Source organism: Oncorhynchus masou, chromosome 11 (genome assembly GCF_036934945.1).
Source record: "Oncorhynchus masou masou isolate Uvic2021 chromosome 11, UVic_Omas_1.1, whole genome shotgun sequence".
Classification (NCBI taxonomy): domain Eukaryota; kingdom Metazoa; phylum Chordata; class Actinopteri; order Salmoniformes; family Salmonidae; genus Oncorhynchus; species Oncorhynchus masou.
In genome coordinates, this window is record NC_088222.1 from 36,109,919 (window position 1) to 36,127,695 (window position 17,777).

Below are 17,777 nucleotides of genomic sequence, written 5' to 3' on the forward strand. Positions count from 1 at the left end.
CCAATCAGATCAGCTCTGAAAAATATCTGATGTGGTTGGTCAAAAATATCTCAGAATTGGGCTGCTGTGTAAATGCACCAAGACACTTCAGAGGTTATGGTGGAGCTTCACTGCAGTTATTGGCACAACCACTTCATCAGCCAGAAGAGGACTGGCCACCCCTCATAGCCTGGTTCCTCTCTCGGTTTCTTCCTAGGTTTTGGCCTTTCTAGGGAGTTTTTCCTAGCCACCGTGCTTCTACACCTGCATTGCTTGCTGTTTGGGGTTATAGGCTGGGTTTCAGTACAGCACTTTGAGATGTCAGCGGATGTACGAAGGGCTATATAAATTTGATTTGATTTGATTCATCAAGCACCTTAGTACCTTGGTCAAACATGACTCTAACATATATTTAATCTATCAAACTAGAAAACAAAAATCGTCGTCTTCTATCAGGACCTACAAACAAAACTTGACATGTCAATGCACTTAACAGAAAGTTGAGGCTTACCTAGAGGATAACAACAACCGTTATTTTGTCCATAGACGGTCTGTAAATAACCAGAAATGTACCATTGACTGCATTCGGTGTAAGTCAGGGTCTGAGAAATTTGTAACCAATTCCTAACAAACATGAAATGACCTTGTTGGATTGTGTGTTTTGGGATAATTTTTATGTTGCTACAACTGCAAGGAAAAGGTTTGAGAGAGACGGGCGGTTATCAGTCAACTGCTAATTCATCTCAAAACAGTTATTATCACTTGCAAATTAAATTCAAAACATAGGCCTTTTACTGTACTCTCCAATTTCCCAACACTTAGGCGTACACGCATACGGCGAGTTAATTTCAATGTAAAACTATGAAGCATTGATGATTATGTTATAATGATTATTCGCAGGCCAGCTGGCTGGAGTGTTTACGGACATATTCAATCTCTCCCTATCCCAGTCGGCCGTTTCCACTTGCTTCAAGATGTCCACCATTGTTCCTGTACCCAAGAAAGCAAAGGTAACTAAACAAATTGACTATCGCAGCGTAGCACTCACTTCTGTCATCATGAAGTCCTATGAGAGGATAGTTAAGGATCATATTACTCCACCTTACCTGATACCCTAGACCCACTTCAATGTGCATACCGCCCCTATAGATCCACAGACGATGCAATCGCCATTGCACTGTGCACTGCCCTATCCCATCTGGACAAGAGAAATACATATGTAAGAATGCTGTTCATTGACTACAGCTCAGCCTTCAACACCCTAGTACCCTCCAAGCACATGATTAAGCTCGGAGCCCTGGGTCTGAAGCACACCCTGTGCAACTGGGTCCTGGGCTTCCTGACGAGCCGCCCCCCAGGTGGTGAAGGTAGGAAACAACAATTCCACTTCGCTGTTCTGCAACACAGGGGTCCCACAAGGGTGCGTGCTCAGCCCCCTCATGTACTCCCTGTTCACCCATGACTACGTGGACAAGAACGCATCTAACTTAAATCAAGTTTGCAGACAACAGTAGTAGGCCTGATTATCAACAATGACGAGACAGCCTACAGGGTGGTGACTGGTGCCAGGAAAATAACCTCTCCCTCAAAAATTCGGCTTGTCCCCTAAGACTCTCACAAACTCTTACAGAAGCACCATTGAGAGCATCCAGTCGGGCTGCATCACCGCCTGGTATGGCAACTGCACCGCCAGCAACCACTGGGCTCTCCAGGGGGTGGTGAGGTCTGCACACTACCTGCCCTCCAGGACAACTACAGCACCCGATGTCACAGCACGGCTAAAAAGGGGAATTGAGAATATCAACCACCCGAGCCACGGTCTGTTCACTCCGCTATCATCCAGAAGGTGAGGTCAGTAAAGGTGCATCAAAGCTGGGACCGAAAGACTGAAAAACAGCTTCTCTCTCATAATCATAATGACAAAGCAAAAACAGTTTAGAAATGTTTGCAAATGTATTAAAAATAAAAATCTTAAATACATAAGTATTTAGACCCTTTACTCTACTTTTGTAGCACCTCGGGCAGTAATTACAGCCTCGAGTCTTCTTGGGTGTGACGCTACAAGCTTGGAACACCTGTATTTGGGGAGTTTCTCCCATTCTTCTCTGCAGATAATCTCAAGCTCTGTCAGGTTGGATGGGGAGCATCGCTGCACAACTATTTTCAGCTCCCTCAAGAGATGTTAGAGTGGGTTAAAATCTGGCCTCTGGCTAGGCCACTCAAGGTCATTCAGAGACTTGTTCCAAAGCCACGCCTGTGTTGTCAGGGTCATTGTCCTATTGGAAGGTGAACCTTGGCCCAAGTCTGAGGTCCTGAACATTCTGGAGCAGGTTTTCATCAAGGATCTCTCTGTACTTTACTCCATTCCGTTCATCTTGCCCTCGATCCTGACTAGTCTCCCAGTCCCTGCCACTGAAAACATCACCACAGCACGATGCTGCCACCACAGCACGATGCTGCCACCACCATACTTCACCAAAGGTATGGTGCCAGGTTTCCTCCAGACGTGACACTTGGCATTCAGGCCAAAGAGTTAAATCTTGGTTTCATCAGACCAGAGAATCTTGTTTCTTATGGTCAGAGTCCTTTAGGTGCCTTTTGGCAAACTCCAAGCGGGCGGTCATGTGCTTTTTATTGAGGAGTGGCTTCCGTCTGACCACTCTACCATAAAGGCCTGATTGGTGCAGAGATGGTTGTCCTTCTGGATGGTTCTCCCATCTCCACAGAGGAACTCCGGAGCTCTGTCAGAGTGACCGTCGGGTTCTTGGTCACCTCCCTGACAAAGGCCCTTCTCCCCCGATTGCTCAGTTTGGCCAGGCATACAGCTCTAGGAAGAGTCTTGGTGGTTCCAAACTTCTTCCATTTAAGAATGATGGAGGCCTCTGTGTTCTTGGTGACCTTCAATGCTGCAGACATTTTTTGGTACCCTTCCCCCAGATCAGTGCCTCGCCCCCATGGCTTGATTTTGCTCTGACATGCACGGTCAACTGTGTGACCTTATATAGACTGGTGTGTGCCTTTCCACATTATGTCCAATCAATTGAATTTACCACAGGTAGACTCAAGTTGTAGAAACATCTCAAGAATGATCAATGGAAACAAGATGCACCTAAACTAAATTTCAAGTCTCATAGCAAAGGGTCTGAATAATTATTTAAATAAAAATGTGTGTTTTTTGTTCAATACATTTGCAAAAAATTATCTAAAAAACATTTTTCACTTTGTCATTATTGGGTATTGTGTTTAGATTGATGAGGGGGACATTTTTTTAATCAATTTTAGAACAAGGCTGTAATGTAACAAAATGTGGGGGAAAATCAAGGGATCTGAATACTTTCCGAACAAGGATTTATAAAGTCAGGCACATTTCACAGTTAGGCTATTGATTATAGACCTAATTAAGTTAGTGTTTCCTCTCTCCTCACTTTCCTCTCTCCTCACGGGCTGTTTTCTCATCTCATCTCCTCATTCTGCCTCCATGCATTGTTCTCAACACCAATATGCTGGTTATCTTTGCTATTATGCACATAGCAACATGGTCTAGGAAAAGGCGCCAATTCAACAGCACAGTGAAGTGTTTCTGAACCGTAGACAGCGACCACTATCCAACATGGGAGAACGCGCATGTTATAAAATGTTTTTTTTTATTGTTCTTATAAAATATAACCAGATACAATTTCAGTAGTACATGTCTTAGACTGGTGGACTGTGCCCTCCCCACTGCCTCCACAATGGATCAGTCCACTCAGAGAGAAGCGAATCAGACAGGTGTCTTTGTACCACGTGATGTTTTTTTTCTTTTTGCTATTGCTTGACCAGCAGCCTATCGACCAAACAATCGACTAAAATGGGCTCAGCCCTAATCTATATTTATTAGGCTTGGGCGATACACCGTTTCTACGTATACAGGGGGCGGGGTGCTATGTCCCTGCTTACGATATACTTACTATATACTATAAGAAATCTAAGATGTGTCACAAATTATATCCAGCTCAAGGCTTCAGCAATGTAACTTGCTAACTAAGTGACTAGATGTCAATATCAAGTTTCTTGGTTACTAGCCTGACTACCAGTCTCTTTCGCGAACATTCCACTCCTTGTCATTGCCAAAAAGATAGGCCTTTCTGCCATCTGTAAAATATGAACATTCTATCATTAATGAGTTGTAGGAGAACAGAGGAGTTGATCCTGATTCAATAACCATCACAGCTATCCCCCATCACAACTATTATCCAAATACTGGAATGAAATCACTTTTTATTTCTCTACACAGAACACGTTGGTATCTGGTTGCCAAGGGAAAAAAATGTGTCCAGACGAAACCAGTCTGTCAAAAGTTGCTAGTTTATGTGTAAATTATCAAACTAAATACATACTGCAATTCCAAAGCCTCAAAACACAATTTGCCAAGCGAACAACTAAATATTTGTTTTTGACTAATCCATGTTGTCATGGAAAATGTTAATTTCATTTCCAACAACCAATACACAACTCCACCGTAAATCCAGCTGCATAATAAACATTGAGATTACAGAAAGGCCAGTCTCTTTGGCAATGGCATGGGGTGGAAAGTTAACTAAAAGACAGGTACCCAGACTAGAGAATTCATTTATTAATCGTCATTTTAAAATTAAAAAAATTGCACTCCAAAAAACAAAATCAACAACTTACAGACACACACACACAATGACGACATCTCATCTGCCCTGACCCGCATGCTCACACCCCCATCCCTAGAGCCTATATTATTCTTGGCCACATGGTATTAAAATTGTACCAATTTGTTATGCTCGGTCAATAATGCTATTTCAATAACAAATCATTACCGATTTTTCCCATTGTGTCAATTTATGGCGAATTGATTCACTTCCAAGTTTCTTGTATGTGTTTTCATGATGAAAAGAGAATCGTCCAGCCCATTGGGTATGGTCAGTACACCCCCATATGCCATGTCTTGAAATATGTAGGCAGATGTTTTTCTAGCTCCACTTACAACTTCTGGACTTTATAGCATTCCCAGAAAGCATGGACTATTGAGTCATTATTAGCTTTACACTTGAAACATAACTCTGCTGTTGTGTATACTAATTCCAGTATAAACTAATGTATAGAATTTATTATACAAAATTCACAAATTCTACAGCACTTTCGTTAACTGTAATTTCCTTAGTTATGCTCCAACTTTTCCTCCATCTTGTGCAAACATCCAGTTCTTTTTAAGCCTTGGTTCGAATAGTTAATTTTTTTCTAAGAGATGTTCAGTTTAATATGCTCTCTGCCATGTTTTGTATATCTTCCCTATCATATGAAAATAATTTTCTGACTCAAATAAGATTCCCTCAAGGTTGCTCTGATGTCCAAAACATTTCAAAATTAAATTGTGATATGTAACTTAAGTTGCACGTATTTGAAACTGTCTACATTGGCCAGTTCAAAATTACTTTTTATTTCTGTCATGGAAATAAATGTATTTCCTGTTAAAAAAGTAATTTACGGTTTCAATGCCTTTAGTTTTCCATGTGGACCAATTTTAAAAAAATCTGCATGTGAATTCTGAAAACCTATCCAGGGATTGTTCCATAAGGTTGTGTTTTTAGGGAGTGATGTTGGTTCTTCTAGAATACATTGGTTAACATTCTCTCAATTGTAACAATTTCCAGAAATGTGCTTCGTCTCCCACATCATATTTTTGTAAAAAATTCTGAGTATGACATTAAAACATCATTGTACAGATCACCTATAGTATGAATTCCTTTCATTAGCCACCGTTTCCAGTACACAGACTTCTTACCTATCCATAGCCTTGGATTGTGCCACAATGATGAGTATCCTTGTTTCAAATGTGAAATTCCACACAACTTGTGTACTGTTCTCCACACCTCTTTTGAGTATAAAACAATTGGGTTCAAAGTTTCAACAGACCAAATGACAAAGTATCAACAGGGGTAAAAGGATAATTTAGTTCCTGTTCTATTGTCATCCAAGCCAAGCCAGCATCCCCTTTGCGCCAATGTTTCGCCAATTTAGCCATTTCAAATTATAAAATTGTACAATTTGACATCTGGTAAAGCCAAGCCTCCTACATCCCTTGGTGAGCACATAGGACTAATATCTAAACTGAGTACTTTTACAGTGCCTTGCAAAAGTGTTCATCCCCCTTGACGTTTTTCCTCATGAGATTTAAGAGCCTCCTCATATTATCAGTTGAGGTCCTGTTCTTAATAAATCCTACTTGGTCACTATGAATAATATTAGGTAGTGCCTTCTCTAAGTGTATTGCAAGGGTCTTAGTAAGAATCTTACAGTCCACATTAAGGACGCTGATGGCGCTAAAATTCCCAGGTTCTGTAGCATCTCTATCCTTTTTAGGAATAAGCGATATAAAAGCCCCATTAAAAAGGTGTCCAGAAAAGAGCCATTTTTAAATGCCTCCTGGTAAATACAGGTACAGTAATGTCAATATACGTTGTAGAATATTCTATAGGAAGGCCATCTAAACAAGGTGATTTCCCTGCTTTCATAGATCAAATGGCAGCTCTAACCTCCTCTTCTGTTATAGTAGTCCAGTTCCTCTACCTGGCTATCTATAGGCATCACTGAACAGGAGGATGTATATAAACCTTAATTTAAAAAACATTCAAAACGCACTGTTTATCTCTTTGGATGAGGTCACCATCTTATTCCCTTCTTAATTGCTGGAAATACATTAGATGTGTTCTGCATTTTTAGTTGTCTTGTTAGTAGCTATTATTTTCCCTCTAATATGTGTTTTAGAGCCTATGTTGATCTTTAAAAAAGGATCTAAGATCATCTACTAGTAATTGGCTAAATATCCAATCCTGTAATAGCATGGTGGAGTCTAAATCTACCCTTCTTCACATTTTCAGAGTTTATATCAACATCTAACTCTACTATAGCATGATCTGTGAGGGCAATGGGCCCAATCTTGCAATCAATCACATTATTAACCTTGAAATTAGATAAGGTTAAATATATTCTGGAATCTGTCTTATGACAGTGGGAGAAAAAAGTATACTATCTATCATTAGGATGACTAATCTCCATATGTTTGTAAAGCCCATATCTTCTGCAAGCATATGTATTGGAAGTCTATCCTTTGATAGAAGTAAATTTACAGGTAACTCCACACCAATCATATTGTCTATCACTTGGTTAAAAAGTCTCCAGCAAGGATGATCTGACCCTCCATATTTCCCAGTATGGCATTAAACTCGTGAATGTATTTTTTATAATAATACAAACCAAATCTGGGTCCTCCTTATTGGGAGATTAAAGTTGAAGTCGGAAGTTTACATACTCTTAGGTTGGAGTCAATAAAACTAGTACTTCAACCAACACACACATTTCTTGTTAACAAACTATAGTTTTGGCAAGTCGGTTAGGACATCTACTTTGTGCATGACACAAGTAATTTTTCCAACAATTGCTTAGACAGATTATTTCAATGTATCACAATTCCAGTGGGTCAGAGGTTTACATACACTAAAATGACTGTGCCTTTAAACAGCTTGGAAAATTCCAGAAAACGATGTCATGGCTTTAGAAGCTTCTGATAGGCTATATAGGCTAATTGACAATTGCAGGTGTACCCGTGGATGCATTTCAAGGCCTACCTTTAAACTCAGTGCCTCTTTGCTTGACTTCATTGGAAAAAATCTAAGGAAATCAACCAAGACCTCAGGTAAAATATGGTAGACCTCCACAAGTCTTGGGAGCAATTTCCAAACACCTGAAGGTACCACGTTCATCTGTACAAACAATAGTACGCAAGTATAAACACCAAGGGACCACGCAGCCATCATACCTCTGAGGAAGGAGACGTGTTGTCTCCTAGAGATGAATGTACTTTGGTGCGTTAAAATGCAAATCAATCCCAGAACAAAGAACCTTGCTGGATGAAACAGGTACCAAAGTATTGATATCCACAGTAAAACGAGTCCTATATTGACATAACCTGAAAGGCCACTCAGTAAGGAAGAAGCCACTGCTCCAAAACAGCCATAAAAAAAGTCAAACTAGAGTTTGCAACTGCACATGGGGACAAAGATCATTTAATGGAGAACTGTCCTCTGGTCTGATGAAACAAAAATAGAACTGTTTGGCCATAATGACCATCGTTATGTTTGGAGGAAAAGGGGGAGGCTTGCGAGCCGAAATACACCATCCCAACCGTGAAGCACGGGGGTGGCAGCATCATGTTGTGGGGGTGCTTTGCTGCAGGAGGGACTGGTGCACTTCACAAAAAAAGTTGGCATCATGATGGAGGAACATTATGTGGATATATTGAAGCAAAATCTCAAGACATCAGTCAGGATGTGAAAGCTTGGTCGCAAATGGGTCTTCCAAATGAACAATGACCCCAAGCATACTTCCAAAGTTGTGGCAAATGGCTTAAGGACAACAAAGCCAAGGTATTGGAGTGGCTATCACAAAGCTCCAATCTCAATCCCATAGAAAATTTGTCGGCAGAACTGAAAAAGCTTGTGCGAGCAGGGAGGCCTACAAACATGACTCGGTTAAACCAGCTCTGTCAGGAGGAATGGGCCACAATTCACCCAACTTATTATGGGACGCTTGTGGAAGGCTACCCGAAAAGTTTGACTCAAATTAAACAATTTAAAGGCATTGCTACCAAATACTAACTGTGTGTATGTAAACTTCTGACCCACTGGGAATGTGATGAAATAAATAAAAGATGAAATAAATAATTCTATATTATTCTTCTGACATTTCCTAAGACAAGGAATTTTTACTAGGATTAAATGTCAGCAATTGTGAAAAACTGAGTTCAAATGTATTTGGCTAAGGTGAATGTAAACTTCTGACTTCAACTGTATATGTTGCATAATACTACCTAATTTATAAAGAGCCTCAATGCAGATAAGACTGTGAAACTATGTTGCTTCAACATTACAAAATGTATTTTGCTTATCAGAATAAAATCTCCCCATTTTGTTTGGAATTAAATGAGCTATGATAAACCTTTGCAACCCAGCTTCCTCTTTCAGCGCCTCTATCTGTAATTCCTGTATTAACACAAAATCCACCTGTTTTGATTTTAAATATCAAAATCTTTCCTCTTCACTTGGTTACCACAACCATTTATGTTCCAAAAGATTATGTTTCCTAACCATTAGCCATATTTGCTCTGCGTAGTTACAGCCTGTGAGCATGAAGTGTCCCATTTAACACCCATGACATCTATAAAGAACATCAGTATATAACATTTCACAATATATGCTCCAGCTGTACAATAAAACAGTGTAAATAAACGTAGAAAACCAATCTCAAATAAAACAAAGCAACTTTGAACGGAACATTGCTTCTAAATGAGTCAATCACATTACTGTCTTCGATGCTGCAGAAGATAACCTGCAGTCTCAACTCAAAATTCTTTCTCGTCCGTGAGGTGCTTGAAATGCTAAATTAGCAACACCACACAACACTCCCGCAAACACATAAGCTAACATAAACTTCACTTATACTGTAAACGGCATACAATTCAACTTGTATGACCTTTCCTCGTCTTCTTTATCTAGGCTAAACATCTTGCTCTAGCAAGAATCTCTCTGCCTCCACGTTGTCCTTGAAAGTTATTTGCATTCCCTTCCAAGTAAACAGCAGTGTCACTGGGAATGCAGTGTGTGCCTGACGTTCTTCTTGAGTAGTTGTTTCTTTGCAGTTGCAAACTTCTTCCTCTTCATGGTCAGTTCCTTGGACAGGTCCGGGAGGAGAAAAAAAATGCCGGCTGCCTTCCCACTGAACGCCACCCCTATCTTTCGTCACTTTAAGTACCTTGTCCCGGGCTTTAGATAGTATGAAGCGAGTGAAAACCATTCTCAGGGGCCCATTCTCGTCAGGCATGGTTAAGCTGCGATGGGTTCGGTTCAATTTCAAATGTGCCCGTCGACAAATCCAAATCCTTCTGCACACACGAGATTAGTCCGACGCCAGCCTCATGCCCCTCTTTCAAATTAACCAATCTCACTGTTAATGAGTTCTTCGACACGATTCCACAATATGACCAACTTTTTCTCAGTAGTTGTTTTTATCATGGAGACATCAGATGCAACATCAACAAAATCATGTTCATCTTTCCCATTTGCTCAAATAGATCCTTCAGATTTATTGATTTCTCTGGGTTTACGTGTTGATCCATGTCTTGGTGGGGGATTCGGTAGGATTTGCTGTTTGTCTGTTAGTCGATGTGGCCTTCTGAATACTGCGTGTTAGGCTTGAATAGGTTTTTAGCATGTGTCGACATTCCAATAACGCCACTTTAGCGGGATGTTTCAAAATGTAAATTATCTTTATATTAAACTGTCAATATATTAAGACATATGAAACTGTATGCTGTTGAATCAGTATTTACATGTGGGTATTAGGAGCGCACTAAGGTGCTGCCATATTTTTAGGCGGTCGCATGTAACAACATTTTTTTGTACTTTGAAGAAAACCAATTGCAAAGGGGGGCACTGAGTTTTCAATATTGTTCAGCTATATCGGAAGATCTGCAAAAATGTATTCTTGGTGGATCTGTTTTTAGTGATTCTTTTTTTGTCTGCTGATAGACTCAACAACTCCGAAGCAATTAAAGGCTACAGAAGGTCCAACTGTTTAATTCTGATTTATATAAAACTTTCATAGCTTTTAAAAATTGTCATTAAACGGCATTGTTATTTTTAATTACTACTTTTGTATCTTTATCTTTTAAAATTATAACTGGTTTGCATGTATTCATTTTGGGAGACCTGTGAGATTTAGGTTTATTGCCATTAAGTAGTACGGTTTATTTGAGTTTAACCTGTAGTTGTTGGCTCTCTTCAGAAATAAAAGATCTTATTCTTGCTTAAGTTGAGAAATTATATTTTCTTCTTTACCTTAAAAAATATTTACATGGATTTTTAAAGTGTTCTATATTCATTTTAAAAATCAGACTTAACTTTCGCCTAGTATGAGACTATCGTTCCCCTAATGTACACCTTTAAAGGCATCCCAAATTATAATCGGGGGTGGCTTTTCTCTGTCCTCGGTCTACATTTGTAATGGTAAAGGTTATTTTATCATTAAGGTACTCAATACATTTCGGGTCCAGAAGAAGTGCTCAGTTAATTCTCTAAATTGTCACTGAATGTATTTTCTATTGGTGTAATTAAGAATGACACCGGAGATTGAGCCGATATCACTGTATCATACATTATCTCATCCTGTAAATTGAGTGCATTTTTGGAACTAAAAATGTAGTCAATACTTGAATAGCTTTTCTTACTCTTTTGTAGTTGGGAAGTTGGGAATAGTAAATCGCCAGGTGTCCTGTAAATTATTTCAGCCTCATTGAAGGCTCCCTAAATAATTTAGATGTTTTATTACTAAGTCTGTCAAACTTATTGAATATATGATTTAGGTCACTTGCTAAAATAATAGTTCCCGCCATGATTTGATTAAAAATAATAATAAAAAACACCAGATCTTTCCCTGGTGGGATATACAATGAACTCAGTCTATTTTTCACCACGTAAGGTACAACATTAGAAAACAGCCTTCTTGGTCCATATGCTGGGATAAGGGAAAATTGTGTATTCTTATTTATCAGGGTGCCTACACCTCTGTTATTACAGTAGGTGGAAACATAGTCCTCTCCAACCCAGCTCCTCTTTAAATTGTTCAATTTTATTTAATGCAACTCATATATATATAATATATATATATATAAATATATATATATGAGTTGCATTAAATAAAATTGAACAATTTAAAGAGGAGCTGGGTTGGAGAGGACTATGTTTCCACCTACTGTAATAACACACACATATATATATATATATATACACATACATACACATATATATACACACACACACACACACACAAACCTGCTGACTAGCTCTTTAGGTTTTCGAGAACCATATGCACCCCCCCCATGGAGCCCATGGACATTCCATGTGACAAGTTGGATTTTGTTGGTCTTTACTTGTATAGAATCAAACTTAATGATATCTGTTCCATCGATCATTGAAGAACCAAGTAAAAGATTTCAGCAGACGTGACATGGGAGCGATGGACATTCCATAGAATGGGTGGATCATCGTATAAATACATAGTTATTGTATACATTACATAGTGTCAAGAAAAAGTATGTGAACCCCTTGGAATTACCTGGATTTCTGCATAAATTGGTAATCAAATTTGATCTGATCTTCATCTTTTCTTCAAAAAGAAAATAAGCAAAGTAAGTCTTTGTACTTGAGGCGCTATGCCTTCTTAGGGCTTTTTAGCTCCGACTACTCTCCTAATTTAACCACAAAAAATGTTGATACATACATATATTGTACATACGTTTGAAGAAAGACTGCCACTTAAGTACTGTGGTTGGTTTGTATTACCTTGGGAAAACTGGGTCCTCCGAGAGACAGAAAAGGCTGAGTGGAGGCCTTGACACACACCTCAGAGAAGTGTCTGATGCCCTCCTAGTCACCACATCCCAATACCCCGGATATAGCCCCTTTCCATTCTCACCAACAACCACCACCATTAAATCTCAGACGTAATGGCAAACACTTTCGTAATCTGTCCAGAAGTCGTTCATTTTACCACAGGCTTACAAGTCATAAAAATAAATACATCTGCACTACTGTTCAAAGGTTTGGGGTCACTTATAAATGTCCTCTTTTTGAAAGTAAACCACATTTTTTGGCCATTTAAATAACATCAAATTGATCAGAAATACAGTGTAGACATTGTTAGTCTTCTAAATGACTATTGTAGCTGGAAACGGCTCATTTTTAAAAAGTTAATAATAATAATTCTTATGGAATATCTACATAGACGTACAGAGGCCTATTATCAGCAACCATCACTCCTGTGTTCCAATGTGTTAGCTAATCCAAGTTTTCAAATGGTCAATTAGCCCTTTAAAATTATAAACTTGGATTAGCTAACACAACGTGCCACTGGAACACAGGAGTGAGTTTTTTTTTAAACTTGGGGGGCCAAATAAAAATTGCCCACGTGTCAAATTCAGCCCACGGGCTGCCAGTTGGGAAATCTTGTAATAGTTAATAATTTGTATGAAGAGAGAGAAAGTCATTCTTGCTGGTAGTAGGTGTTAAGAAAAACATAGCAAGAGATGCAGTGCGAGAGAGTTATGATGTTACTTCATGCACAGTTTCTTACCTGTTGGTGACGTGTGGTGCTGAAGGTGTACTGTACAGAGTGTGGTGGGTAGCGGCTCTGCTCGCTGCTGAAGCTCCCCTGGGTAGGGGGGTAGCCCGAGCTACTGGACATCCTGGCTCAGTTGAGCCGGGCGGGCTTTTGCTGCACTGATCAGGGGCTCAGGTTGAGCATGGCTTGAGACCCAAACCACCTGAGGAAGGACAGATGAATGATTTCATATGTGTCCATCTTTCTCACACAAAGAAAGGAAGGACACCCCAGGTGAGTCAGTGCTTTTGAGGCATTGTGCAGCTGCAATATTTCTGTCTGAAGAGTAAGCTGAGCTGCATCTCAACTCCAAATGGGGGAGGATAGATTATTGTGCACCATATTAGTAGTTTTGTCAGTGTCAGTCAGTAGATTGGTAATGGATTAGGTGAAGTATCATCATTGACCAATATCAGTCTCCTCAGTCAGACTTGGTTTTCCTCTGCTAAATCATTGAAGCCAATCCCCCCAAAATAATATAAACATTTTATAAAAAATAAATAACAGAAACGCCTTGTTTACATAAGTATTCAGACCCTTTGCCAAGAGACTGAAAATTGAGCTCAGGTGCATCCTATTTCATTGATTATTCTTGAGATGTTTCTACAACTTGGAGTCCAAGTTTAATTGATTGGACATGATTTGGAAAGGCACACACCTTCCTATGTTAAGGTCCCACATCATGGCAGAAACCAAGCCATGATGCTAAAGGAATTGTGGTTTGGAACCACCAAGTCTCTTCCTAGAGCTGGCCGCCCGGCCGAACTGAGCAATCGGAGAAGGGCCTTAGTCAGGGCCATGACCAAGAACCCGATGGTCCAAGCAGCGATTACAGCCTTGAGTCTTCTTGGGTATGACACTACAAGCTTGGCACACCTGTATTTGTGGAGTTTCGCCCATTCTTCTCTGCGGATCCTCTCAAGCTGTCAGCTTGGATGGGGAGCGTTGCTGCACAGCTATTTTCAGGTCTCTCAAGAGATGTTCGTTCAGGTTTAAGTCCAGGCCCTGGCTGGGCCACTCAAGGACATTCAGAGACATGTCCCGAAGCCAATCCTGTGTGGTCTTGGCTGTGCGGTTAGGGTCGTTGTCCTGTTGGAAGGTGAACCGTCGCCCCTGTGAGGTCCCGAGAGCCCTGGTGCAAGTTTTCGTCAATAATCCCTGTTCCTTACTCCATTCATCTTTGCCTCAATCCTGACTAGTCTCCCAATCCCTGCCACTGAAAAACATCCCCACAACATGATTCTGCCACCACCATGCTTCACCATAGGGAAAGTGCAAGGTTTCCTCCAGAAGTGATGCTTGGCATTCAGGCCAAAGAGTTCAACCTTGTTTTCATCAGACCAGAGAATCTTGTTTCTCATGGTCAGAGAGTCATTAGGTGCCTTTTGGCAAACTCCAAAAGGACTGTCATGTGCCTTTTACTGAGGAGGGGCTTCCGTCTGGCCACTCTACCATAAACGGCCTCTGTCAGAGTGACCATCGTGTTCTTGGTTACGTCCATGACCAAGGCCCTTCTCTCCCGACTGCTCAGTTTGGCCGGGCGGCCAGCTCTAGGAAGAGTCTTGGTCGTTCCAAACTTCTTCCATTTAAGAATAACGGAAGCCACTGTATTCTTGGGTACATTCAATGCTCATAAATGTTTTGGTACCCTTCCCCAGATCTTTGCCTTGGCACAATCCTGTCTCGGAGCTCTACGGACAATTCCTTCAACCTCATGGCTTGGTTTTTGATCTGATATCTACTGTCAACTGTGGGACCTTATATAGACAGGTGTGTGCCTTTCCAAATCATGTACAATCAATTGAATTTACCACATGTGGAATCCAAGTTGTAGAAACATCTCAAAGATGATCAATGGAAACAGGATGCACCGGAGCTCAATTTCGAGTCCCATAGCAAAGGATCAACTTATATCAATAAGGTATTTTCTGTTAGAAAACGTTGTCAGTGTAAACTTAAAACAACTAAAACCATAAAGTATGTAGAATAGATAATGGACCGATGTAGAGTACCAGTCAAAGGTTTGGACACACCTACTCATTCTAGGGTTTATTTATTTTTACTATTTTCTACATTGATACCAAGGATCTGGATAGATTCTGTATGGACGGATGGTCTAAGACTCGGATGGTCAATCTCATAAAACATTTAAGAAAAAAGGCTCAGTGCCGCTATCCTCGCAAGGTGAGGTCTTGAAAACAGGGGTGCCAATCATTTTGACCCCCATCTTTGAGACCAAAAAACGTGTTAAACGAAATCTATTCTTCTGAGAAATTGTATTAGCCTAGTATAAAATATAGCTCAGTATAAAATAGTCTATTTTGCTCATCTTTATCAAGGGTGCAAATTATTTTTCGACCTGACTGTATATACTGTCTGCCAGTATGCAACATAGATCAGCGGTTCCAACATTTTCCATTCCAAGGACCACCAAATCATGCTCAAAAGCGTGAAGACCACCATTTTCAGAGTCGCAGATTTTTTTAACATAAAATATCTTGACAGTCAAACTGAGAGTAAATTTTATCAGGGAATGTTATAGATTAATTCCAAATTGAGCAGCAGCTGCTGCAAAAAAATTAGCCCCTACAAATATTGAAATGTACATGTTTTTAGAGTGAGGTACATTGGAAAAAAGCTAAAGAAAACTGCAAGACTGAATTGGAGGCAAAACATGCAACAATCAAATAACTATTTTACATAAAATTGTACAGTTATCTTAGCTAACTGAATTGTTTACCAGTTGCTAAGCAGTTGCTAGGGATTCTCCTGGAAGAAGCTAGCTAGCTAACAAAGAACATCAGTTAACAGAAGAAAAGAAAGACAAAATAAAGACAGAAGAAAAAGGACATCAGTGAAACAGTCCTCTAAAGACACAAGAGACAACGCTTCTATTGCGTTTATATTCTATGGTTTCCAAGATGGCGTCCTTTGTCCTCATCTTGTCCCGTGTATATGTTTTGTATGTTTTTCTTTGCATATCTTTTTACATATTTTTTCTCAACATCAAAACACTCTCCTGCAACCCGCCTCACCAAATGTGGTGCAGATCGTGTTTTTTTTTTTTCAAAAGTATTATTCACCTTGTATCCGAAATCCACAACAGAAGCTAGCCAGAAGTTAACCAGCTCACAAGCCAACGTTAGTATTCAGCTAACGACGTCTAGTGGTCATCAGCTATCCTTTAGCTCGGAAAGCTATCGCCAGTTTTGTACAACGCGATTTTCTGTCCATATTCCCGGATTTCTACCGCAAGCTCTGGACATTTACACCTGGATCTTGCAACTAACTAGCTGCTATCCACGTGACTATTGGCTAACGTCGATTCCGGCGCAAACATCAATTATCCCGGAGCTAGCCAGCTGAAGAGTTCCATCAGCCACTCCTGGGCTACAATCACCTATCCGGACCTGTTTTACTGCCGATGTGGAGCCCTGCAAACTGCGGCCCGCTAATTGTTAGCTGTCTTGAGCATATCAGCTGCTATCTTCTTGGGCCACTATAACTAACTATTTTGACAATTGGATTGGTCCCCTCTACCACACGGAATCCACTAATCTACCGACGGAAATGCACGGAGTGGCTAAAAACAGACCATCTTCTGCTAGCCTCTTGATGCTATGGGGGCGCTATTTCATTTTTGGATAAAAAGATGTGCCCGTTTTAAGCGCAATATTTTGTCACAAAAAGATGCTCGACTATGCATATAATTGATAGCTTTGGGAAGAAAACACTCTGACGTTTCCAGAACTGCCAAGATATTATCTGTGAGTGCCCCAGAACAGATGCTACAGGCAAAACCAAGATGAAACTTCAACCAGGAAATGAGCAGGATTTTTGAAGCTCTGTTTTTCATTGTCTCCTTATATGGCTGTGAATGCGCAAGGAATGAGCCTGCCCTATCTATCGTTTCCCCAAGGTGTCTGCAGCATTGTGACGTATTTGTAGGCATATCATTGGAAGATTGACCATAAGAGACTACATTTGCCAGGTGTCCGCCCGGTGCCCTGCGTGGAAATTGGTGCGAAAAACTCAGCTGCTGGTATTTTTCCATGGGATTCTGAGACGAAAACAGGCTTCCACGAACGGCATATCAATGAAGAGATATGTGAAAAAACACCTTGAGGATTGATTCTAAACAACGTTTGCCATGTTTCGGTCGATATTATGGAGTTAATTTGGAAAAAAGTTTGACGTTTTGGTGACTGAATTTTCGGTTCGTTTCGGTAGCCAAATGTGATGTACAAAACGGAGCGATTTCTCCAACACAAAGAATCTTTCAGGAAAAACTGAACATTTGCTATGTAACTGAAAGTCTCCTCATTGAAAACATCCGAAGTTCTTCAAAGGTAAATGATTTTATTTGATTGGTTTTCTGTTTTTTGTGAAAATGTTGCATGCTAAATGCTACACTAAATGCTACGCTAGCTATCAATACTCTTACACAAATGCTTGATTTGCTATGGTTCAAAAGCATATTTTGAAAATCTGAGATGACAGTGTTGTTAAGAAAAGGCTAAGCTTGAGAGCAGGCATATCTATTTCATTTGCGATTTTTAGAAATCATTAACGTTGCG

At 40.1% G+C, this 17,777-nt stretch overlaps 1 protein-coding gene across 4 annotated transcripts in view; it reads right to left on the bottom strand.

The window, feature by feature from the left end:
* Positions 1 to 17,777, bottom strand: part of LOC135548600 (nuclear receptor corepressor 1-like) — a 112,667-nt gene that overhangs the window by 87,214 nt on the left and 7,676 nt on the right. For all 4 annotated transcript variants that reach the window (XM_064978364.1, XM_064978365.1, XM_064978363.1 and 1 more), the window contains exon 2: positions 13,174 to 13,363. In XM_064978364.1, the coding sequence (XP_064834436.1) occupies positions 13,174 to 13,284 (111 nt within the window). In that variant the 5' untranslated portion in view covers positions 13,285 to 13,363. The remainder of the gene's footprint in view (positions 1 to 13,173; positions 13,364 to 17,777) is intronic.